At 53.4% G+C, this 23,451-nt stretch overlaps 1 protein-coding gene across 1 annotated transcript; it reads left to right on the top strand.

The window, feature by feature from the left end:
* Positions 1 to 9,984: 9,984 nt before the first annotated feature.
* ADAR (adenosine deaminase RNA specific) lies at positions 9,985 to 22,924 on the top strand. The gene is made up of 14 exons (XM_063317243.1): positions 9,985 to 11,498; positions 12,752 to 12,944; positions 14,626 to 14,783; positions 15,208 to 15,343; positions 15,698 to 15,909; positions 16,073 to 16,232; positions 16,831 to 17,002; positions 17,678 to 17,771; positions 18,346 to 18,465; positions 18,631 to 18,764; positions 19,644 to 19,826; positions 20,636 to 20,748; positions 21,486 to 21,613; positions 21,952 to 22,924. The coding sequence occupies exons 1-14, from the start codon at positions 10,078 to 10,080 to the stop codon at positions 22,190 to 22,192; spliced, it is 3,465 nt and encodes a 1,154-aa protein (XP_063173313.1). The 5' UTR covers positions 9,985 to 10,077; the 3' UTR covers positions 22,193 to 22,924.
* The last annotated feature ends 527 nt before the right edge of the window (positions 22,925 to 23,451 follow it).

Below are 23,451 nucleotides of genomic sequence, written 5' to 3'. Positions count from 1 at the left end.
TGGCTGGTTGAGGGTGAAGGATGGATCTAGATCGTCCACGCGATCTAGACACTCGACGTGTTTGGTGGAGCGGCCGCCGTGTTTAAAAATCCTCTTTTCCCGCTCTCCCCACGGTCTGAGGTACACTGCTCCTACACTCGGAGGCTCCACCGAAAGGGCAGTCGGCAGAGCCGCCCAAGCGCTCTGCCGTTGCCATGGCGAAGGGCCCCGCCTCGTGACGTCCGGGCAGGCGGAGGTGAGGGGTCACGTGCCCCGCGTTGCGCGTGACGCAATCACTCTGCGCCCCGGCACGGCGGGGCTGAGAAAATAAAGAGAAAGCGGGCGGCGGTCGACGGACGTCTCCATCCGGACTTGCTCCGGGCGGGGAAGGTAAGGCGCCCCGAGGGGCCGGGAGGGCGGAGGGGAGAGCGGGGCGGCGGACGGGCGCGGGGAAGAATCACGGGAGAACGGCGACGGGAGCTGAGCGGGAAAGCGTTGCCTCGAGGTACGCATGCGCGATGCCGGGAGCGAGCGAGTCGCCCGGCCGTGGCGCGCGTGCGCGGTGGCCCGCGCTTTTTTTTTTTTTTTAAACCCCCGCTTGGGCTTCGTTCTGATGGGCTCGGCGCCCCCTGCGTCCCTCGCGCACGCGCGTCGGCGCCGCCCGTCCTGCGTCCCGGAAGCCGCCGGGCGTGCGGTCGGCGGAGGTGCGCACGCCTCCTTCCTGCTGCCTTTCCCCAAGCGGGCGCCCTCAAGATGCGGGGGGGCAGCTCCCCCCTCGGCAGCCTGCCTGCTAGCTGGGGTGAGGGTTGCAACCCAGCTCTTGGAAAGGGGGCGAGGGTGGGGGAGTCCCTTAATTATGGGGGTCTTCGTGCCAGAAGTGGGGTTGCCTTGTCTGCATGTTGGAGGGAGGGCTGATTGGCAGTAATATGTTGGGGGCCGGCCCTGGTGCCGTCGCGTCGCGTCGCCCTGCGTTGCCTAGTGCTTCATAGAAAACGACCTGATGCTCTGCTAGTTGGACAGGGAGGGGTGGAAAAAGGGGAGCATAAAGGCAGAGATAGCTGCAAAATAAAGTTCCTAGTCCTCATGGATGTGGATATAGTTACGGCGCGTTCAAGAAACGGGGGGTTTCTGAACTCTGCTCATCACTGCCTTTGCCCCCGTGTGACAAGGAAACCCAGTGCAGCTTAGCCATCTTGCAGTTTGCTTGGGTTGGGCTCAACGGGGCCGTGTGAATTTCTGGGTTAGTGAACCCTGATTGACGGGCGTAGCAGTTTGTGCAAACCCAGAATAAGGGTGATTCTTCAGCACAGTGTTCTGAAGCCGTTAAGGCTCGGCACGCTGCTTGCAGCAGACACCAGCAGTCTTGAGGAAAGTGGCTTCATTTCTTTCTTTTCTCAAATGTTTTCTTTGTTTTCCAAATCTCGGAATGTGCACACACCGGGGAGGGGGGGGGGTTATTCACCTTATTCATTGGCTAACATGCTAATGGTTCCCACGTCCTAGTAAGGTTCACTTTTAAGGTGAATTGCAGCTTAGCCTTATGCTTTTCCGGGGTCTATAAATACCCAAGTGAATACCAAGTGGCAATAATGATGAAATTTGAATTTGCCCCCTATTGCGTAAATATTGGGGTGGGGGGCAGGAGTTGTATTCTGTCACTGAAATCCATAACTCTCCGTTTCCATTTCTCTTTCAAAGTAGACTGCTGGGGAGGGGGGGTGTTAACTCCTGGCAGCTGCCTGGTCGAGTCCCTGCAGTTTTCTTGGCAAGATTTCAGAAGTGGCTTGCCATTGCCTTCTGCTAGGAAGGGAGAGGGGGGTTCACAACAGCAAGAAGCCAAGGCCCACCAATTCCACACCCCTTATTTATTTATTTTCTAGCCTGCCTTTATTATTATTTTTTTATAAATGACTCAAGGCGGCGGACGTACAATTCCTAATCCTCCTCCCTCCTCCTCTTTTCCCCACAACAACCACCCTGTGAGGTGGGTTGGGCTGAGGGGGGAGTGACCGGCCCGAGGTCACCCAGCCGGCTTTTGTGCCTAAGGCAGGACTAGAACTCACAGCCTCCTGGTTTCTAGCCTGGCGCCTTCACCACCAGGCCAAACCTGGTTGCAGAGACGTTTACAAATCGTTCATTTTTCATTTAATTTCCCCTTTAAAAAAAAAGAAATCTAACCCTCATGTTGGATTACGTGAACAGCAGCATCTGAATGGAAACCTGGAAAAGGGTTTTCTTTGCGCTTATTCCCGGCCCACCGCTCCTGTGCTTACCGCAGGGCTTAAATTCTGTGTAAGCAGGGGTCAGAATCACTGATGCTGGTTTAAAACGTTGAGGGAGAGCACCTTCGCTAAATCAGTCGGTGGGTTGAAAAAAGAAGATGCAAACGCCTTCTTTAAACGCATCTCCCCCGTTCACTCGGGAGCTCGAGGCCGCCTCTGTGGTGGTGCCCCCTTTTCCCAACAACAGCCCTGTGAGGTCGGCTGGGCTTAGCGGGACTGGCCACACCAGGCCTGCTTCTCCCAGGCCCCCCTGCATCTGATGAAGGGTAATGGTGGGGGACCCCGGGCAGCAGCTTCAGACAGGCACGGGGCTGTTCGTTGCCACGCTTCCTCTTTCCGAAAAGAAAGAGGGAGCGTGGGTCAATCCAGCCTTCAACGCCGATGCGTTTCTGCGGCGCGCTTTCCCGCTCCAAAGATGGCGCCGCCGGGCTCGCCAGCGGCCCCGGGAGGGCGCTCGTCGCGCTCGCGGCGCGTCATCGCTCCTCGCCGGCGCTGCTCCCGCACAATAGAGGCGGCTTCCTTCGGCGGCGCCAGACAGGCAAACTGGTGAAGGGGGAGGGAGGTAAGGCTGTGCCCGGCCCGGCGCCGCCCGGGCAGAGGCGGCGGGTGCACGTGCCCGCCTGGGAGTGGGCGGGAAGGGGCAGCCCTTGCCCGGCCGCCCTGGGCGCCTGTGCCCGCCTCCGCCAGGCCTACGGCGGCAATGCAACGCAACGCAACGTGATGCAGTGCAACTCCGTGCAATGCGATGCAACGCAACGCAATCCGACACGGGCCGCACCGCAGCGCGGCGAAGGATGCGGAGGCCCCCGGCCGAGTAAGCGCCCGGTCCTGCCCGTGCTTGCTTGGAAGGGTGTGTTTCCCGCCTGATGGAACCTCCAGCTCCAGCAGCAGGCTATCTGTCGATAAGGGAAGGATGCCCTTCCCCCCGCCCGGGAAAAAATGGGGGGTCGCATTGTTCAGCGGCTGCGGAGGAAAGGCTCCGGCCTCCCCAAGCGATGGTGCAAGAGGAGGGGGCAGAGCCCGCCGTGCCAGCGTTTTATTCTGAATGTTGGTTTACCTGCCCCCGCCGCTGATGGTCCTGGTGCCCTTTTGGCATCTGGCCTCCCTCGCTCCTGTTCCAGGCACCCTGCTGAGGTTTGTCCTTGTCAGGAAAAGGATTCTGCGCGGTGGGTGGCCCGTTGGAGCCATGATGCTGGCGGCATCTGACTCTTCCCCCCGCAAAGAGCATCTTCCTTCTCTTCCTTGTCATTGCCTGCCTAGGCCATCTGGGGCTCAGGAAAGCAGCCTTCCCCCTCTTTCCTTTGAATGCAACCTTCTGCCCATCCATCCCCTGGAAAGCAAAATGTTGCAAAATCACCAGCACTGCACTGAATGCCGTAGACTTATTTTGCTGTCTTTGGCTCTTTCTCTCTGCTTAGTTTATGGGCTATCCTTTCTGCAGACCTGATGCCATTCTACCCCATTTTAAGGTAGAGGGGAGAGGGGATGAATGTTTTCATTTTATTCCTCCTCCCTTCTTGTAAGTGGCCCACCAGTCCTCAGATCTCTGCATCAGGATTCCTTGTACAGGTAGTCCTCGCTTAACAACCATTCATTTAGTGACAGTTCAGACTTAGGATGATGCTGGGAGAACTGACTTGTGATTGGTCCTCACACTTACAACCATTGCAGCAGTCCCACCCATCATGTGATCGTGATTTGGGTGCTTGGTTTGCATTTATGACTGCCGCAGCATCACATGATCACCATTTTAGACCTTCCCCACCGGCTTCTGGCAAGCAAAATCAACGGAGAACCACGTGATTCGCTAATGACCACGTGGTTTGCTTAACAGCCGCCGCAAAAAGGTTGTAAAATCGGGTCACATTCGCTTAATTAATGCTTTGCTTAGCAACTGAAATTCTGGTCCCAATTGTGGTCATTAAGCAAGGACTACCTGTAAAGCCAGCTAAGTACCTGTGGGAAGTCCACAAATGGCTTTTCTTTTAGATCAGCTCCTAGCAACTAATTTTTCAAGGTAGAGAGCCTCTACACCTGGAGGTTCTTTGAGCAAGCATGAATTGGATTCCCACTTTGGAAACAATGTAAAGTTGAAGTTGATTATATTGTTGGATAGTCTTTATATTGTTTCTTTCTTACAGTTGTCACATGTGCAAAATAAATAAGACGAGATGCTTACCTCAATTTCTCCACAGTATTCCCAATGTTGAAGAGTTATTGCATGTTGCCTTGTAAGCTGTTAGCGTTACTATGGATGATTTTTTCCTAGGTCAAGGGCATACAGTGGTGGGGGGGAATGCTTTAGCATATTTCTCTCGTGGGTACATCTATTCTAAAGCAGGTCACGACATCCAGAAATCTTTACAAGAAACAAATCAGTGTTTTGGATACGTTAAAGTAAATGCCTGAGAAAAATTGACCTGTATGACAGCTGTTTTCCACCTTTCAAGTGATATTATAGAAAATAGGTGGATATATTACTCAGTGTCTGGCTTAGTCTTTGGGGATAGACACAGTGTAGATATTTGCTTGCTTATTTATTTAATTGTCAGAAGGACTTATTAGACATACTGAATGGTAATGTCCTTTTGATAAATCTGCTATTACTGTCCTAAATGTACCAGCCAGTGCATTTTATACAGACAGAGAGGATGAATGGATGTTTGAACACCTTGTGTCCTTTTAAATCCCATTTTAGGCCTGATTTGGCCCGAGTCAGGCAGGGTGGATGGAAACCGGGTAACCGTACGTACCTCCAACTACCAGGTTTCAACGCTGCTTTAGGAAGAATTCTTCCTAAAAGGAAGAGGAAGATCTTTTTCCTTTGATAAGAAAAGGACGGGTCTGGCCTTTGCAATGACAATAAAAAGCCAAAAATGTGTTTGGAAGTGCCATGGGTAACCGGCATGTTTCTTCCCTCCCGGTTAGAGTTACCCTGCCTGAACCTTGAAACAAAGCACAGTGTGCAAACTGAAGCTGTAATGAAATTTCATCTCCCCAGCTCAAGTAACCGGGCAGTTTGGGCCAAGCCCAAAAGCTGTTCTCCATAGGCCGTGTTAGGCAGGTGCAGTGAACTGTAGCTGGGAGGTTTCTGAGTGTGCTTCCCTGGGTGCATGTTTGAGTATGCAAGGCTGAAGGTGTGAGAAAAGAAACAAACCGGATCACTGGTTCTCTTGCATCTTGCAAACGGACTTGGAAAGTCACCTGCTAGTAGATGCATTTTGCATGGAGTGGTTAAGGCACCAGGCCGGTCCCGGTCCTGCCGTAGGCACAAAACCAGCTGGGTGACCCTGGGCCAGTCCCTCTCTCTCAGCCCTAGGAAGAAGGCAAAGGCCACCCCCCTCCAAAAATGCTGGTAAGAAAACTGCAGGGACTTGCCCAGACTGATTTGAAGGTGCGCACACACACCCGCCCCAGGAAAAGGCGCCTTTTGCATTCTCTCTGAAAAAGGTGTAAATGCATGCATGCCGAAACAAAACCGAGTGGATTGGCCCGTGCGGTTAGCCAAGCTAAAAACTGTGGTCGTTTTCTTGCTGGTTAAACCATTGGGAGGCCAGACCAAGTGGGTATTCCCCCTTCGTTTGTTTTTACAGAAAATCCAGTCTGGTTTCATTGACCGTTTGGATCAGCTCAGGGAGGCCCTTGGCGTAGTTCAGTGTTTTCTCAACCCCGCTGCTGGAAAAAAGTGGGGCGCAAAGCATATTTTATCAATGCCTGGGCAGCTGGGCGTTACTCCTTTGAGCTTAGAATAAAATCTATGGAGAACAAGACCCCGTTTGAAGCTTTGAAAGCTCCCTGTCCTCTCTGATTTGCGTGACACTCTGTCCTCCTGTTTTTTCCCCACAACAACAACCCTGTCAGGTAGATTGGGCTGAGAGTGATTGACCCAAAGACCCCCCCAGGGACCTTCCCCGAAGAGCCGTGCTAGTCCATGGCAGCAAAAAATTGGGAGCCCCTTTTCCGATTAACCAATGTAATTAAAAGGTAGGAGCTTTCATGAAAAACAGGTACCAGGCTCCTGGAAGTTTTCCGTGGCCAAGGGTGGACTTGACCCTGCATGCCCTTGAGTGAGGTGGTTGTGGCTTGGTTGTGGCTTATGCAAGTGCCTGGCTACTGGGGAGATCTTCATCAGTGATCTTTCCCATGTCTCATTTTGCACCTGGAGAGCTGAGCCTGTTATCTGAACTTGTCAACCAATACCGGAGAAGAAAGTTTACGCTCTTTTGTTTACAGCCCTGTCCTCGACCTGCTTTGATACACCTCCAGATCAGTTCCGGATTCTCGTCCGAGCTGCCGATGGGCTCTGGGCGCCTGGAGGTTGCCATCTAATCGCGGTCTGTGCTAAGAGGGTATTGTTAGGATGAGGTTGTATAGGGTAGTGTTTTCTGAATTTCAGGACGCTGAATCCAACAATGTAATTCGATTTTTTAATTCTAAAACTGGAGACTTGGCCTCTCCAGTACTCACTGGGTAAAGACGAGGGATCTTCCCAGGCTGAATGGGGGGGGGGGGGGTCTTTCCTTGGATTAGCACCTCCCTGATCTGGTTTGGCTCATTCCACATATTGTGTATCTAGGCTTATGGCTAAGCAGGGCACATTCCCACCAACACAGCATCTTCACCCAATGTTGTTCTCCCTGCTTGCTTAGCATGCCTGTCTGAACGGTGGTTTAGCCTCCTCTAAACATCCAGCTCTTGTTTCAGGAACGATGTGACTATGCCTGGTGTCAGGGTAGCTGGTCTGAAGGGAAGCCACTTAGTGTGGCTGTGAAGTTAGCTCTGCATGGTTTGTTTAAAGCAGGGTTTCTCAACCGCGGCCGCTTGAAGCGGTGTGGACTTCAGCTCCCAGAATTCCCCAGCCAGCACGCTGGCTGGGGAATTCTGGGAGCTGAAGTCCACACCGCTTCAAGCGGCCGCGGTTGAGAAACCCTGCTTTAAAGCATGTTATTTTGATGTATTTATTAGATTTCTTTCCTGCTTTATTTTGTACAACTCAGGGGGGGCGTATATAATGCTCCCTTCTTCTGTACCCCTGCAACAACAACCTTGTGAGGTGGGTTGGGCAGAGAGAGAATGACTTGGCCCAAAGCTCCCCCCACTCCAGCTTCTGTGCCTCAGAGCAATCCAGACCTCCCCCTTTCCATCCAGCACCTTCACCCCTACGCCAGGCCGGCTCTCTTTACCGAATGAAGCCCATTTGGGCCGGGTGGCGCACAACCAAATAAAACCCCCAGCTTCCTACAGGACGTAGGCATGGTCAAGCACCACATCACCTCAATCAGACGCGTGTCACTCAAGTGTTCTCCAGAACAAGCTCAGCTCTCCGCCCCTTCCAACGCCGCGCACGGTCTCAGCCGATCTTTTCCAAGCAAACGCTTTCTCTCATGTTTTTGCCTGCCCCCCACCGTACCCCCCCAGGATCCGGGGCTGGCGGCCCGTTTAGCCAAGCCAACATCTGATGGAGTTGGCAAGCGTAATGCTTAAAAAAAAAAAAATGTGGAAGGCGATGATGCGGGGAAGAGGTAGCTGGGCACCTGGCGGGCGGCCGGGAGAGCCACAACGCTGTCTGGCATTTGCTTTGCCTCCCACTCCCCAGCCATAGCCCTTCCCACCGGAAGGCGATGAAAGGGAATTGAAACCCTAACTTGAAGGGGGTGTGCTGTCTTCAAGGAACAGACCCCACCCCCTGGGCAAAAGAAGTCACTGAGCAAAGGCGGGCAAGAGGCAGAGGAGAATAGAAAGTGAAACTTAAATTTTTTTCCCTCCAGTTCAGCTGTAAGCTAAATAGGGGAAGCAGATTCCTGGCCTTAAGGACTGGTGTTCATTTGGCAAAGTTGCTGTGAACTCTCCCCCTGTGCCCCTCCAGCACGTACGTGTGTGTGTATGTGTCTGTCTGTCTGTGTGTGTGCGCGCACATGCGCATGCTTTGTGCGCGCGCATCTCAGTCCCATCCCTGCCGTTCAGATAGGGAGCGTCTGTTTCAGCCTTTTGCTCTTCCCTGGCCGATGATGCACCATGGTGAAGTGAAAAGAGGTAAGAATACCCATTTTACTCCCCCCTCCTCTGGGGGAAAGGCACCCAGCCCTCCTTTCTGCCGAGCCGCAAACCAGCCAACCCCCTTTCGATGGCTAGCTGGGAGATCAAGCCTGCCGTCCGAACTATTAAAGACTTGGCGTGGGTCACTTCGCTTTGGGGCTTTTAAATGGTGGAATATCTCTGGCTCGGGGTGTCTAAGAGAGCACAGTTGCGCTCCTGTGTCCTTTTCCCCAGGAATAAGCCTTGTGCCATTTGAGCCGGACTTGCATTATAATCCGATAAGCAACTTAGATTTTGTTCCTCAGCTAAGTCAGACTTAAGGCTGCATTTGAATGCGCGCCTCAAGGTGCGAAGGCTTTGGTCTGCTCTTACTACGACGCAGTGTGAGAGATGCGGGGACTAGTATCGTGAGAGCCAAATGCATCCGTTGTGCTTCTGAATTTGTCCGTCTTGGGTTCCTTATAACCAAACAACATTTTAAGCGGGCCACACGAAAAACTGGTTTTTCACTGCTTTGCCATGATTTAATCCTTGGGTCTCGAGTTTGAAATCCCACGTGCATGGTCGGGTTTTATACCAGGTCTGTCCTTTAAAAGTGAAAAAGGCTTTCCTGATGTGGAAGATGTTGTCCAAGTCTAAAACTTGGCACGTAAACTTACATCCTTGGTCTTGAGTATTTTGCGTTGCATTTCCGGTCCCCCTGAATAAGTAGGGATTTAGAAGCGGATAGGGACGTTCCATAAAGACATCCCCCTGTGTATTTGTGGAATGGTTTTTCTTTGCAACTGTGTGCTATTTCACAGGGGTTGAGGAAAAAAGACAGCTGTGATCCTAGGCTGAGTTCCTTTATTACACCAGACATGTTTTATTTGGTGTCAGTTTAAGATGGTGTCCAATCCAGCCTGTGGCTTACGGATTCCCATTCTGTGTGAACCAGACCTTTGTGGCTTAGTCCACAAACGATGGTTAAATTAGCCAGGCTTAGGGCAGTATACCAGAGCCAGATTAAAGAGTTATTTTAATCACCGTATGTGAGAAGCGGAATTGTTAGACCGGATCAGCCTTAGGTTTAGTCTGGCACGGCCCTTCCCCTTGGACCTGAAATGCCAGTTTGGGCTTTAGGGCAGCCTTTCCTGAAGGAAGTGGGGGGGAATGCCATCCAGATGCGTGAACTTCAGCTTGCAGAAACCCCAGTCAACATATTGAACATACTAGAAGTTGCTGAAAGAAAGGGCTGATGGTAAAAGCTTGTAGCAAGCTAGGAAAGGATTCTCAAGTACTAGCACAAATATTTGCAGCGCAAGAACGCTTCCCCTCGGTGTTCGTTGCCTGGGAAGCCCAAATCCAGCGAAGCGCCCCTTTTTTTTTTGAAGAGCAAAGCTGGCTGCATGTGGGGATGGGGTTACTAGTCCCTGGTTCTTGTAGATTTCCATAAAATAGTTTTGGATAGAGGAAGTGGGCCTTGACTCAGCTTGGCACTAACCCGGCCGGGAGTTTGATGTCACTTTCTGTGACGGTCTGGAAGATTTTGAAGCTGATTGATTGATTGATTGATTGGTTATGTGCCATCAAGTCATTTTCGACTCCTGGCGACCGCAGAGGTAGCTTTTCTCCCTGACACTTTGAAGGCACTGCGCTCCGCCTGTCGCCCTGGTCTGGAATGTGCCGCCTTTTCTTTTTGCCAGGCTCTCGTGCCGCAGTCCCTGGGAGAGCCAGCTGCAGCCGCCACTCATCTAGGCCAAATGTCTTCACCCCTGCCTGTGGACCCCCTCAGCATGCTATGAGCAGGCTGCCTGCATGTGAAACGGGTTCAGACCAGGCTACCCCCAAACACAGCAGACTTGAGGATTTTCACCAGCGACAGATCCTCTTCCTAAACGGAGAACTTCCTGAAGCTCCACTGTGGGATCCTGGCGTGCAGAGGTCCCGAGGTCCAGGAACATCCTTTCCACCGCTCCCTTCGAATTTATGGAACCACCACAGGGGTGCAGCCAGAAGATCTCCCTGTAACCGTAGCTGGCAAAGACCGAAGCAGCCAACTCATCTGAAGCCGGGCTGCCCTGGAGGTAGTCATAGGGGTGGAGCTGAGGGACTCGTCTCCAGGTTTCAGGGGCTGGCTCTGAGTGGGCAAGGTGTTGAGCAAAAGCTTCTGGAGATCTTGGGAGATCTGGAACCTGGGGAGACAGAATCTGCCCGCCAGCTTGCCCGTAAGCTGAACGTCAAAAAGAAAGTGGTCAACCATTACCTCTACCAGCTTCTGCTCCAAGGGCAGTTGCATGCATCAGTGACGAGTCCGCCATCGTGGAGGTTAGCAGACAACCACAAGTTCTTGGAAGCAACAACAAGAGAGGGACCTGGTTCAGCTGGCCAGGAGGACTCGAGTCACCTTGTAGAGTTGGGGATCAGAGGAGAAAGTTCTGCCTCAGATCAGGAGGACCATCTTGGTTCTCCTGACATGGCTGAAGTCAAGGAGAAGATCTGTAGCTTCTTGTTCGGGGTGGTGGACTCCACAGCACAAAACCTTGCCAGAAACATTGGCTTGACCAAAGCCAGGGACGTCAACGCCACCCTCCTGCTGCTGGAGCAGCTGGGGGAGGTGCACAAGGAGAACGCCAGCCCTCCCAAGTGGTCCCTCACGGACAACAAGCGGAAGCGGATGCAACTCAAGATGAAAGCGGAAGAGGTCAGGCAAATGGTCACGCCGGATCCTGAGCCCCCAGCTCCTTGCGTGGAGCCAGAGACTCCTGCCGGTGTGCCCTCTCCTCGTCCTTCTCCTTCACCTTCGCCACCTCTGCTGCCAGAGGGCGAGGGGGAGAAAATCGAGAACGGGCAGCAGACCGCCGAGCAGATGGAGCCAAGTGGCTGTTGTCCTCCCTGGACGGGCCCCTCTCGCAAGCGGCCGAGGTACCACTGGTTCTCCCAGTACGACAACTTTGAGAACGGCAAGTGGGCCACCGACGACATCCCGGAGGACTTGAATGCCATCGGCAACCAGGACGAGTCAAGGTGTATTATGGAGTCCCCTCTGTCCCCCAGCTACACCGCCCAGTTCGACACCGCCTTCCAGTGCACCCCCCTGGAGAAGCTCATGGTGTGCCAGAAGAAGAACCCCGTCAGTGGTCTGATCGAGTACACGCAGTATATGTACCAGCATTGCGAGTTTGTCTTGCTGCAGCAGAGCGGGCCGTCCCACGAGCCACGGTAGGGGACCTCCGGGGGGCAGGGGTGGGTGGGAGGAGGAGAGGGTCATCTGGGGTGACCTGGGGTGGGCTCGATGGTGACGGCCCTGTGGGCTCAGCAGGAGCTTTCCGCAGGCAGCTCTCTGTCCGTTATGGGCGAGAATGTCACCACGATGACGCGGCGTGCTCTCCGGCCTCAGGAACGGGAGGTGCTTCTCCCTTCAGGTGCAGCCCGGGGCTCGCATAAGGTTTACTCCAAAATCAGGGAGATCAATCGGACTTCTCCCCAGAAGAGCGAGGCGAGAGACGGGGCCCTCGTTCCTCAACCCACGTGTGCAATTTGCACTGGACTGTAGGCTGTGAAAACACCGTAGCAGGCTTCACCAAAGCATGCAAAAACACCTTAAGACAAAAGGAAGGATTTCCCCCCTTCCCCAGGCTTCCTGTGAAATGCGTATGAAACGTGGTTGTCCCTAAAAACAGAGAGTTCTCCTTGATTTTATTTATTTTTTTATTTAGATTTCTGCCATCTGCCCCCACAAGAGGGACTCTGGGCAGTTTTCTGGGTGGCGGCGGGGGTCAATTTTATTTGTTTGTTTGATTTCTATAGCCGCCCATCTCAGCAAGGGACTCTGGGCGGCTTACAATAACAAAACGGTTAAAACAATTAGTTTTCCCCATTTCCTGTCTTCGCTGCCAACCCTAACTTGAGAACAGTGGCGAAATGTGGCCGAGCACCCCCTGTTGAATAACCTAACCCCGTCCCATGGGGCCTGCCAGTCGCTCTTTTCTAAATAGAGGCACAATGTTTACGGATTTGCTTTCTGCTTAGAGCAGGGTTTCTCAAGCTTGGCACCTTTCAGACGCGTGAACTCCAACTCCCAGAATTCCCTAGCCAGCCAGCCATGCTGGCTGGCTGGGGAATTCTGGGAGTTGGAGTCCACGCGTCTGAAAGGTGCCAAGCTTGAGAAACACTGGCTTAGAGGAACACAGTCCCCCACTTTGGGGTCAGTGAGCACAGTGGCAGTATTAAAATCCTGAGAGATGGGTGCTAGGGCAGCCTGTTTTAAAACAGATGGCAAATGGATGAAAACGCTGTTGGGACTGGACCTCCCCAAGATATTTGTGGACGGCGTACCTTTCAAGTTGCCTTGGCCTTTTTTTTTAAGATCCAATGGGAACTTAAAAAGCAGTTTTAAAGAAGCTGCTTCCCCCCACGGGCCCGTCTAGGCAATAATTTCTCTCCCTCCCCCCCCCTCTCTCTTGCCGGTCCAGGTTTAAATTCCAGGCCATGATCGACGCCCGCCGGTTCCCTCCGGCCGAAGCGGGCAGCAAAAAGCTCGCCAAGCAGGAAGCGGCCGCCAATGCCATGAAAATCCTTCTCCATGAAGCCGAGCATGAAGGGGAGGAGAGCATGGGGCTGGAAAAGTCGCTGTACGAGGACAGTTCCCTCAGGGAAGTGGAGATGGTGAGGAGGGAAGAAGGCCAAACCAAGGGGAAAGATGGGTCCCGCTTGAAGCCGTCGCTTTCAGGCCTTGGTGGAGGTGGCCATGCGCTTCTGCGAAGCTTGGCTTTCCCCAACATGGCGCCCCCCCCAGCTTCATAAGTCTACAGGTAGTCCTCGACTTACGACCATTTCTTTAGCAACTGTTCAAAGTTACGACGGTGCTGAAAAAGTGACTTGTGGCCGGTCTTCACACTTACGACCATTGCAGCGTCCCTGTGGTCAGGTGATCAAAATCCAGGTGCTTGGCAACCGGCTCGCAGTTACGACAGTTGCAGCATGCCGGGGTGACGTGATCACCATTTGCAACCTTCCCAGCTGGCTTCCGTCAAGCAAAGTCAAGGGGGGAAGCCGAATTCGCTTAACGACCACGGCAAAACAGGTGGTGAAATCGGACATGACTCACTTAACAACTGCCCCGCTTCGCAACAGAAGTTCCAGTCCCGGTTGTGGTCGTAAGTCGAGGACTACCTGTAATTCAGCCACCGGCACTGAAGGCTGGTGGAGTCGGGGCCCGTAAACCTGTCCCTCCCTGAGGCTTAAGACTGGGCTTTGCATGCTCACCAACAGCTGGGTCCGCACAACATGCTGTGCCCAAACCAAATGATTCTGGTTACGATTTCCTGCAGCCTCTGAACGCAGCCAACCAGGATGAACGAGCCAAGGAAGCAGAACATGTCTTTTGGCCATACCTTACAGGGGAGATTCTCAGGCGCCCAGAGTTTCCACGAGATGCCTGGCCTTTATGCTGCGGGCAGAGGAAGCCAAAATGGTGGTGGTCTGCTGCTTTTCCAGCCCTCCCTGCCTCTTCCAAGGGATTTTGGAGGTTTATCTCCCCTCCCCTTTCGGCAAGCTCTGGAACAGCAAACTGGCCCAGGCGAGCCTCTCTCCTGTTTGTTTACAACCCCCAAGGTGGGCCCTCAGAGCATTTGAACACCCCAGTTACAGAGGGAGGAATCTGGTTCCTGCAATAATAATAATAATAATAATATGATGATGATGATGATGATGATGATGATGATGATGGTTGGTTGAACACAGTCAGGCAAATGTTTAGACTGGATTTGGCATTTTTGTCCACCTATCGAGTCCTTCCCAAGGACCTGGGACAGGCAGATGTTGTTTAATAATATTAAAGGTATTGTCACAGGATGTCAGCTGTTCCAAGCAAAGTTGCCTTTTGCAATTATTATTATTATTATTACAGGCAGTCCTTAACTTATGACCATAATTGGGACTGGAATTTCCATCCTAAGTTGTTGTGGTCGTAAGTCAAGTCTCCACGTGACTGGACCCGATTTTACAACCATTTTTATGGTGGTCGTTAAGCAAATCCAGCTTCTCCAATGGGTGTTTTTTGCCAGAAAGCGGCAAAAAAGTTGCAAAATGCGATCAGAGGACCCCGGGACACTGCAACCGGTCGTAAATGCAAGCCGGTTGCCAAGCGCCCAAAATGCAATCATGGGACCCTGGGAGGGGGATGCGGCTTTTGCGATGCTCAGAAGTACTTTACAGGTTGTCAAACACCCGTTCCAAGGCTGTCATAACTTCAGGCCGACGTTCAAGGAACGGTCATAAGTCAAGGACTACCTGTATTATTATTATTATTACTATTACTATTATTTTCTCCCTTCCGACTCTCCAGCCTGAACAAGCAGCCCCCGAGCCCTCACCTACCGCACCACAGCTAAGCCTTCTCTCTGGGAAGAACCCCATCAGCGCCTTGATGGAGTACGCCCAAAAGTCGGGGAGCGTCTGCGAATTCAAGCTGCTCTCTCAGGATGGGCCACCCCATGACCCAAAGTAAGCATGGGAGGGGGGATTGCTCCCAGTTGCCCCCTTGTGACAGGGGGGAACCCTTGCATGGAAGGAAAGCGACACAGCAAGATTCATTGGAAGGAACCGCGAGTTACTACTTAAGGGTGGAGGGTGCAAAGCACCTCTGAAGTGTCTGAGCATCCCTCTCTGTCTCAAAACCTTTCCGTAAAATCCACCCCAGGATTTTTGGTACGGTGCTCTGATGGCGGGACCTTATAAAAGTTAAGCATCCGTGCCTCAAGCCTGACCCCTTCTCTTCCTTTTACACCTGAAGCCATTTCCCCCTCGGGAGAGGCGCCTCATCTCTCACTCTCTTACCGCGCCCGGGGACAGCTGCTTTTTCCCAACGCCGATTCGTCTGCCGTTCCACCTTAACTGAACGCTGACTGTCGCCCCGGCCTCTGTCCAGGTTTCGGTACTGCGTGAAGGTGGGTGAGCGCGTCTTCCCCACCGTGGTCTCGAACAGCAAGAAGGGAGCGAAGCAGATGGCCGCCGAGGCCGCCATGAAGGGCCTGTCTGGGGACACGAGCAGCTCGCCCGAGCAGGTAGGGCGTTCCCGCTTCTCCTTTGCATCTCAGACCTTCTCCGCTTCCTTCGCTCGCAGCCCAAACCTGTAAGGGTATGTGGGAATGCCCTTGGGAGATGGGGAGTGGGGAAGAGGCGCTGCCAAAGGAAAGGTCAGATAAGAGGCGGCTTAGCCCTCAGCTGCAGAATGGGAGGAGAAAGAGGCTCGGAAGGGACCCTCCCTGGTTTCTCGGGCTGTGAAGGAGCTTGGGCGGCGAGATTTGTACTTTCAGACTTGCAAAATTCTGTTAATGTAGAATTAGTTCACCTGGTTGCGTTTCCTGCCTGCTCTAGCCGGGAAAGCTGACAAACCCTCTTCGTTGGCTTGACTTCAGGTGGACACCCAGGGCGAGCAGGCACCGGAGATACGAGGTGCCCAGGTGGGGAACGTGGAAGAGCCCAAGGCGGTGAGCGCCAAGGGGGTCGGCGAGTTGATCAAGTACCTGAATTCCAACCCGGTCAGCGGCCTTTTGGAATACGCCCGCACCAACGGATTTGCCGCCGAATTCAAGCTGATCGATCAGACCGGCCCTCCCCACGACCCAAAGTGAGTCAGGGGTCTGCGGTTCGTCCTCCTCGCCCCAGGGACCCTGGCCCGGCGGTTCGGGTCTGCCTGACCGAGACCGGCCCCTCTCTGCCAAACCTGGGCGGAATCATCGTAATTTTCCCCCTCGAGGCCCGAGCTTTCTCCAGCTGATTCTTCCCAACAGGTTTGTCTTCCAAGCTAAAGTGGGGGGGCGCTGGTTCCCGTCAGTAACAGCACACAGCAAAAAGCAGGGGAAGCAGGAGGCAGCGGACACGGCGCTGCGAGTCCTCATCGGGGAGACAGAGAAGGCCGAACAGACGGCCGAAGGACTGGGCATCACTGAGGTGAGGCCTTTTCTAGCCCGGGACCTTCGCATGGGCTCCCTCCCTCCGCGTTCCCGTCGGATTCCAATCCGAACCCCGGGCTCAGAGAGTACCAAGGACTCCACCCTTGTACCAGCTCGTTTTTATTATTTTATTTTATTATTTTATTTTATTTTATATTTTATATTTTATATTTTATATTTTATTTTATTTTATTTTATTTTATTTTATTTTATTATTTTGCTGATATAATTTCTATCCCACCTTTATTATTTTTATAAATAATACCTAACATACCTAACGCTCCTCCCTCCTCCTCTTTTCCCCACAACAACAACCCTGTGAGGTGGGTTGGGCTGAGAGAGGGCGACTGGCCCAAGGTCACCCAGCTGGCTTTCGTGCCTCAGGCGGCACTAGAACTCACAGCCTCCTGGTTTTTAGCCCAGCACCTTAACCACTGGACCAAACTGGCTCTTACGTTGTATTGAAGTTTCCCCGTTACACACATCACACCCTGCTGTCGCTCTGCGTTCCCACATGCCGCGGCCTCGCAGGGAGACGCCAGCCCCCTTTTTCAGCCGCGGAGGCTGTTCCTGATCCCCCTCCCCTCCGGTTGCAGCTCCCGGTGAGCGGAAGCACGCTGCACGACCAGATCGCCATGCTGAGCCACCAGCGGTTCAACGCCCTCACGGCCCGCATCCAGCACAGCCTGCTGGGGCGCAAGATCCTGGCCGCCATCATCATGAGGCGGGGGCAGGAGGGGCTGGGGGTCGTGGTGAGCATCGGAACAGGTAAGGGAGGCAACTTTGCACTCGCAGCAGGAAGAAAAAAAGGAATTACGATTGGTGGCTTTGATGATTAGACGGAATAAATCAGTGTTTCCCAACCGTGGCCACTTTCAGACAGGCGGGCTTCAACTCCCGGAATTGGGGAATTCTGGGAGTTGAAGTCCACACAGCTTGAAGTTGCCACGGTTGAGAAACACTGGAACAGATTATAAAAGAAAAGAGTTTGTTGTAATTGTAAAGTAAGAGGTAAACTTATAATTGTAGTTATAACAGTCGTAAAGAAAATTGGAAGCTACTTCCTTTTATCTCTTCTCTATTTTTCTGTTTTCTTCTTCCTTTCTTGCACTTTTGGCTCTTCCTTCCTTCTTTCTTCTTTCTTCTTTCTCTTTCTCTTACATTCATTTGTGTTGGTGGGCACTTCCATTTTTTAAAACCTTTTTAAAGGAGACTTAAAACACAGAGCTGAAAGGCCAAAGGAAGCCTTCTGGAGGAAGCCAGACCCGGGACGACGGGCCCTGCTTTCTGGCTCAGTTTACCCGTAGGAAACTCTGCTCTCTCAGGCGAGGGTCCCAGACTTTCCCCTTGGACTCCAACCTGCCGTTTACCTGCAGCTGCTCGCCTTCAGGCTCCGCCACCCGGGCCTTCCGTAACGGCTTCTGTCTCCTCTTCACCTGCCAGGAAACCGCTGCGTGAAAGGGGAGGAGCTGAGCTTGAAAGGGGAAACGGTGAACGACTGCCACGCAGAGATCATTTCCAGGAGAGGATTCATAAGGTGCAGTGAGGTGGAGGGTTAGGCCCAGCAACGCCTGGACTGCCAGAAAAGCGGGGTGGGTGGGAAGTTCCAATGCTCCGTCCTCCTCATTTGGGGAGCCCCACTGCCTTCAGTGAGTACGGGTAGTCCTCACTTAACGACCATAATTGGGACTGGCATTTTGCTTGCAGAGCAAAGCGGCCATTAAGCGAATCCAACCCGATTGTACGACCTTTTTGCGGCGGTCATTAAGCGAATCACTGCAGACGTTAAGCAAGCCACGGGGGTCGTTAAGCGAATCACGCAGTTCCCCGTTGGTTTTGCTGGCCGGAAACTGGCTGGGAAGGTCGAAAACGGCCATCGCGTGACTGCAAGATGCTATGACGGTTGTAAATGTGAACTGGTTGCCAAGCACCCAAATTGCAGTCATGCAACCATGGGGACGCTGCAACAGTCGTAAGTGTGAGGACTGGTCGTAAGTTGGTTCTTCAGCACTATTGTAAGTGCAAACCATCCCTAAGCGAATGGTCATTAAGCGAGGACTACCCGTATTCGTGTCCGGCAGCATCGTCCTTCATCTTTCCTTCGCTTCTAGGTTTCTCTACAGCGAGCTCATGAAATTCGACCCCTCGGCACCGGAGGACAGCATCTTTCAGCCTGTGGAGGATGGCAAACTGAAGGTCAAGAATGACATCACCTTTCACCTGTACATCAGGTGAGTGCTAGCTGAGGCTTGGCTCGGGGGAGCCGAGGAAAACCGTAAGGGAGGGAAGGTGGGCGTTCCGGAGTGGAGAAGAAGAAGCAGGGGTCAGGGAGCTTTCAGCTGGGTTCAAATTCAGCCTCACAGCTTGGGGTGTGTGTGTGTGTGTGTGTTCCCCAGCACAGCACCTTGTGGGGACGGCGCCCTCTTCGACAAGTCCTGCAGCGACCAGGCCAGCACCGCCGGGGAGGACCAGCACCAGCCCCTCTTTGAGAATCCCAAGCAGGGGAAGTTGCGCACCAAGGTGGAAAACGGTAATTTCCTTCAAGAGCCACGTCCGCGTAAGCCTGAAAGCCAAAGCTCGTGATGATCTAGTCCCTTTCCTTGAAATCCTGGGACGCACTTGCTTGTGTGGCTGAAGCTCCAAGCGTCTAGTCCTCAGGACTGCAAAAACGATGGGGCAGATGGATTTATTATCCGCCCTACAGGTAGTTCTCGACTTACCGACTGTTTGTTTAGCAACTGCTCGGAGTTACGACAGCGCTGAAAGAAATTACTTATGAACAGTCCTCGCACTTACGGCCGTCGCAGCATCCCTGCAGTCAAGGGATCAAAATTCAGGCAACCGGCTCACACTTACAACGGTTGCAGCGTTCTGGGGTCATGTGATCACCACTTACAACCTTCCTAGCCAGCTTCCCACAAGCAGTCAGTGGGGGAAGCCAGATTCGCTTAATGACCGCAGTGATTTGCTTAAGGACTGCGGTGATTCACTTAACGGCCACTGCAACAAAAGTCATAAAATCAGGCGTGACTCGCTTAACTGCCTTGCTTAGCGACAGAAGCTCCAGTCCCAATTGTGGTCATAAGTCGAGGACTGCCTGTGTTGTTTCTGCAGTCACGAGGACTAGACTGGTTGATTAATTGCTTGATTAACTGGGGAACTGGAGGCGAATTACACAGGTGGGGCGCAGAGGCGCTTTGAATAAAAGTGCCTTGCAACCCGGTGGCTGCCTGGAGCTGGGGGAGAGGAGAGCTTTCTCTCCCGTCGGTCGCAGTTGCCACAGCAGCCATCGCCGTGGCCCTCTGGAGCGAGGAAAGGCAAGGTTATCGGCTGCCGGGAGAAGGTCCACAAGGACCGCCTTCCGTGCGCATCCCTCGGGCTGATCCGGCGCCCCGGTGCTTTTCCGCAGGCGAAGGCACCATCCCGGTGGAGTCCAGCGACATCGTGCCAACCTGGGACGGCATCCAGCATGGCGAGCGGCTGCGCACCATGTCCTGCAGCGACAAAATCCTGCGCTGGAACGTGCTTGGCTTGCAAGGCGCCCTGCTGTCTCACTTCTTGCAGCCGGTCTACCTTCGCTCGGTCACCCTCGGTAGGGACGCTCAGCCGCGCCGGGAGGGCGAGGGGCGTGACTCCCTCGCAGCCCTGGCTTCTCTCGAGCGTGGCGGCTTTGCTCCCTCGCTCGGCCCTTACCCCGCTTCCAAGCAAATGCATCTCCCAGCCGTTTGCAGAATAGAAAGAGGGCCTTGACACAACGTGGAGCGACCGTCACTAATCGGGGGGTGGGAGGGGGTGAGTCCAATTTATCAGCATTTCACACCAGACGGCCTGGGTGACCTTCCACAACAACAGGGGGCAAGCTCCCCCAGCACACCGCAAGGAAAGCAAGCCAAGCCCCGTTTTGCCTTAGTATGATAGAGGTAGTCCTCGTTTAGCGACTGCCTCGTTTTGTGACCGTTCGCAGTTACAACTCTGTAAGTAACTTTGCGACCGGTCCTCACACTGACAGCCTTTGCAAAGGAAAGCTCAAGTCAGATCGTAAGCACAGTTCCAGTTTTACTGAGTGACTGCTTCACTTGATGACTGAGCTGCCGGTCCTAGTTGTGGCCGCTAAACAAGGACTACCTGGTATCTGAGTCCAACCACTGCCTTTTTGCTGTAAGTTCCTCAGGTGGGAGGAGAATGTGCACTAGAGACATGGGTGCAGCACCAGGTTTTTCTGGTTTTATTTTTATTGTCGGGTTTTATATAGTTTTACATTGTTTTTATACTGCTTTATTGGTTGTAAGCCACCCAGAGTTCTTTTAAGATGGGCGGCAACATAAACGATATAAATCAGCCGGGTGGATGAAACTGCTCCAATAGCAAACTATCGTGCATCTTCCCCGTTTGTCTCTCCAGGCTATTTGTACAGCCAGGGCCACTTGACCCGTGCCATTTGCTGTCGTATGTCCAGGGACGGCAACACGTTTGAGACGACACTTCCCGCGCCCTATTTCGTCAATCACCCTGAGGTATCTCTCGCGTCCACGTTGGCCTCTCTCTCTTTTGATCCCGTTAATAGAGAAGGGTCAGGGTGGACGAGAGCACTTCCTTAAGAGAGCAAAAGGGGGGTCTGTGTGCGTGCGTGTGCTCGTCTGTCTGCTCTTTTATTTCTTAAGAAACAAAAGATAGCTTGCAAAGAAGTGGAGATCTGCGGGGGTGGTCTCCCCTCGTATTCCCCAAGTGATTCCCCCAACAACACAGTCAGATCTCTAAGTTGTACAGAGGATCCTCGCTTAGTGACCACAATCGGGACCGGCAACCTGGTCATTAAGCGAAGCGGTTGCTAAGTGGAACCGCAACTGTGCTTATGATCCGACTTCAGCTTTCCTTTGCTTTACAGACCTTTGAAGGGGGTCTGTGAAGGTCGCCGAGTTACTTTTTCATCCCCGTCGTAACTGCGAATGGTTGCCATACAAGGCAGTCGCTAAACGAGGACTACCTGTACATTGGTTTTAGCCCTTGAGGATAATGACACGCCACCTTTAGCTTCCTGCTTGTGAAGTTTTGCGAATCGAAGCTTAGGGAGCCCTGTCCCCACCCCGGAAGCAATAACCCTGCTCCGATTTCTAAGCGCAGGGGTAAACGTGCCGTTCCGTACGGGAGCGATAAGTACCGTTTGGCCCCTGGAACTCGGCAGGCCCAAGGGACGGCCGTTCGCGGCTCCAGGCCCGGCAAAGAAATTCAGGCCCTCTCTGTGGCCCTGCAGGTCGGCCGAGTCAGCGTCTACGACTCCGCGCGGCAGACGGGCAAGACCAAGGAGTCGAGCATCAACTGGTGTCTCCCTGACAACACCAGCGTGGAGGTGCTGGACGGCACGAAAGGCAAGGTGGACGGGTAAGGCAGGCCTGGGCGCGTTCAGCCCAGGCACCCGGAGAGACCCTGGGGCTGCTGCTGAGATCCTGGGACGCTTTTACCAGAACGCGCTCCTCCCCGCCCGCTTGCGGCCCATCCCGGACGCGTGGGAACCACGTCCCTGTCGGCCCCAGAAGGGCAGCCTTTGCTGCGACCAGTCTCTCTTAAATGCAGGAAGCCGCAGCCCTCTCCCCCCTCTCGTTTCCTTTGCAAGGAGTGGGGTTTTGTTCTAAGCGTGCCGAAACTCCCCCCGCCGGCTGTGCTTTTATGTTTTTTCCCCCCGGATTGCTTGGGATTCACGGGCCCTTCCTGTTCCTCAGCCCCAAGCTGGACGTTTCACGCGTCTCCAAGCAGAACCTCTTCGCCCTCTTCCGGTCGCTGTGCGCCAAGGCGGATCGGAAGGACCTGCAGAACTTTGCCATCTACGCCGAGGCCAAAGAAGCTGCCCTCGCCTACCAGAGTGCCAAGCGGCAGTTCTTCTGGGCCCTGCAAGAGATGGGCTACGGGAGCTGGATCTGCAAACCTCAAGAGGAGAAAACATTTGTCCTGCCAGAAGTTTAAAAAGCTGGGCCTTTCGCTTGATTTTTTTTTTTTCTTTTTCTTTTTTCCCCCTTTTGTAATTTTCTGCAGATGTCGGGAAAAGGGAGGATTTATTTTTTATTGTTTTAGATTACGGGTGGTTTGTTGTCATTTTTAACAGAGCCAGGAATGTTCGTGTAGAGTTATGGCTTTCCGGAAACGGTCTGTCCTTCCGGTGTAAATCGGCAAGGTGTTTTAATTTGGTGGGGAAGGCCAGGGGTCTTCCCCGCTTCCTTTTAATCCCCCCCTCCCTTTTTCAGCAAAGGTTTGCGGAGACGCGATCCAAAACATTGCGCTCGAGGGAACAAGAGATCCACCAGCATTCCTCTCTTCCCACTTACCCCTTCCTTCCTTTTTAGTTTTGGGGGCTGGGGGACAAAAAGAAATCATCATTTGAACCTCCCTTTTCAAGCTGTGAAGTTGGTGCACTGGTAGCTTTGTGCTCACACGTTTATTCCTTTGCCACAAGGGCTCTCTTCTGCCCAGCTGGCTTCCAGAGAACGTTGCGGAGATTTCCCACCTTGTTTGAGCGAGTTGGATTGTCGAGGAACATTCCAGCCTTCCCTCAAATCTTTTGAGCGACGCCTCTGGGCCGAGGGATGGTGTCAAGATCTGCCTGACTTGGTGGGTCCAGTCAGGCCGTCCGAGGTGGCTGTTCTATGGTTAGGTCTTTCCCGCAGAGCCCCACGCAAGCTGCACGGTCCATTTTCCCCAGCAGAGCTTGGTTCCTGCTGCTCCTTGGGCTGGTGAGCAACCTTGGCGGTTTTTCTTTTTCCCGTTGTCTGTCTGTCTCAGCCCAGGCTTTGCAGAAAAGTGACTGGGGGAGGCTCTGGATGTTGGCGAGGCTGAAGCTACGTGCTTGGCATGAACGCAGGCTGAGGGACTCTCCCTGCCAGCCGACGGGCAGAAAGAAGGGGTGGGATTGCTGGGGGGAACCGGCGGAGAGCTGGCCATCGTCCTGAATGATGCTGCCTGCCAGTAGCACGGCGTGTCTCTTGAGCAAGCAGCCCTCCAGGGTTGAATTTCTCACCCGTCTCCCGTCCTGTGGATGTTGTCTTAATGCAGAGAGGTTTGACCAGATTGGAGATTTCCTCCTCCACGTCTGAACAGGGGCACCGCCGTTTGACCAGCTTGGAAGCGACCCTGCATTCAGATGGGGAGCGGGGGGTGTAATGTGGCCAAATCACACTCTCCCCCTCGATTCCTCTGCAGGTAGCCAGCGTGGGCGTACGAAGGCCCTA

The sequence above is a fragment of the Candoia aspera genome, chromosome 17, assembly GCF_035149785.1.
Source record: "Candoia aspera isolate rCanAsp1 chromosome 17, rCanAsp1.hap2, whole genome shotgun sequence".
Classification (NCBI taxonomy): domain Eukaryota; kingdom Metazoa; phylum Chordata; class Lepidosauria; order Squamata; family Boidae; genus Candoia; species Candoia aspera.
Note: the sequence above shows the minus strand (reverse complement) of the source record. Positions and strands in the feature narration are given on the sequence as shown.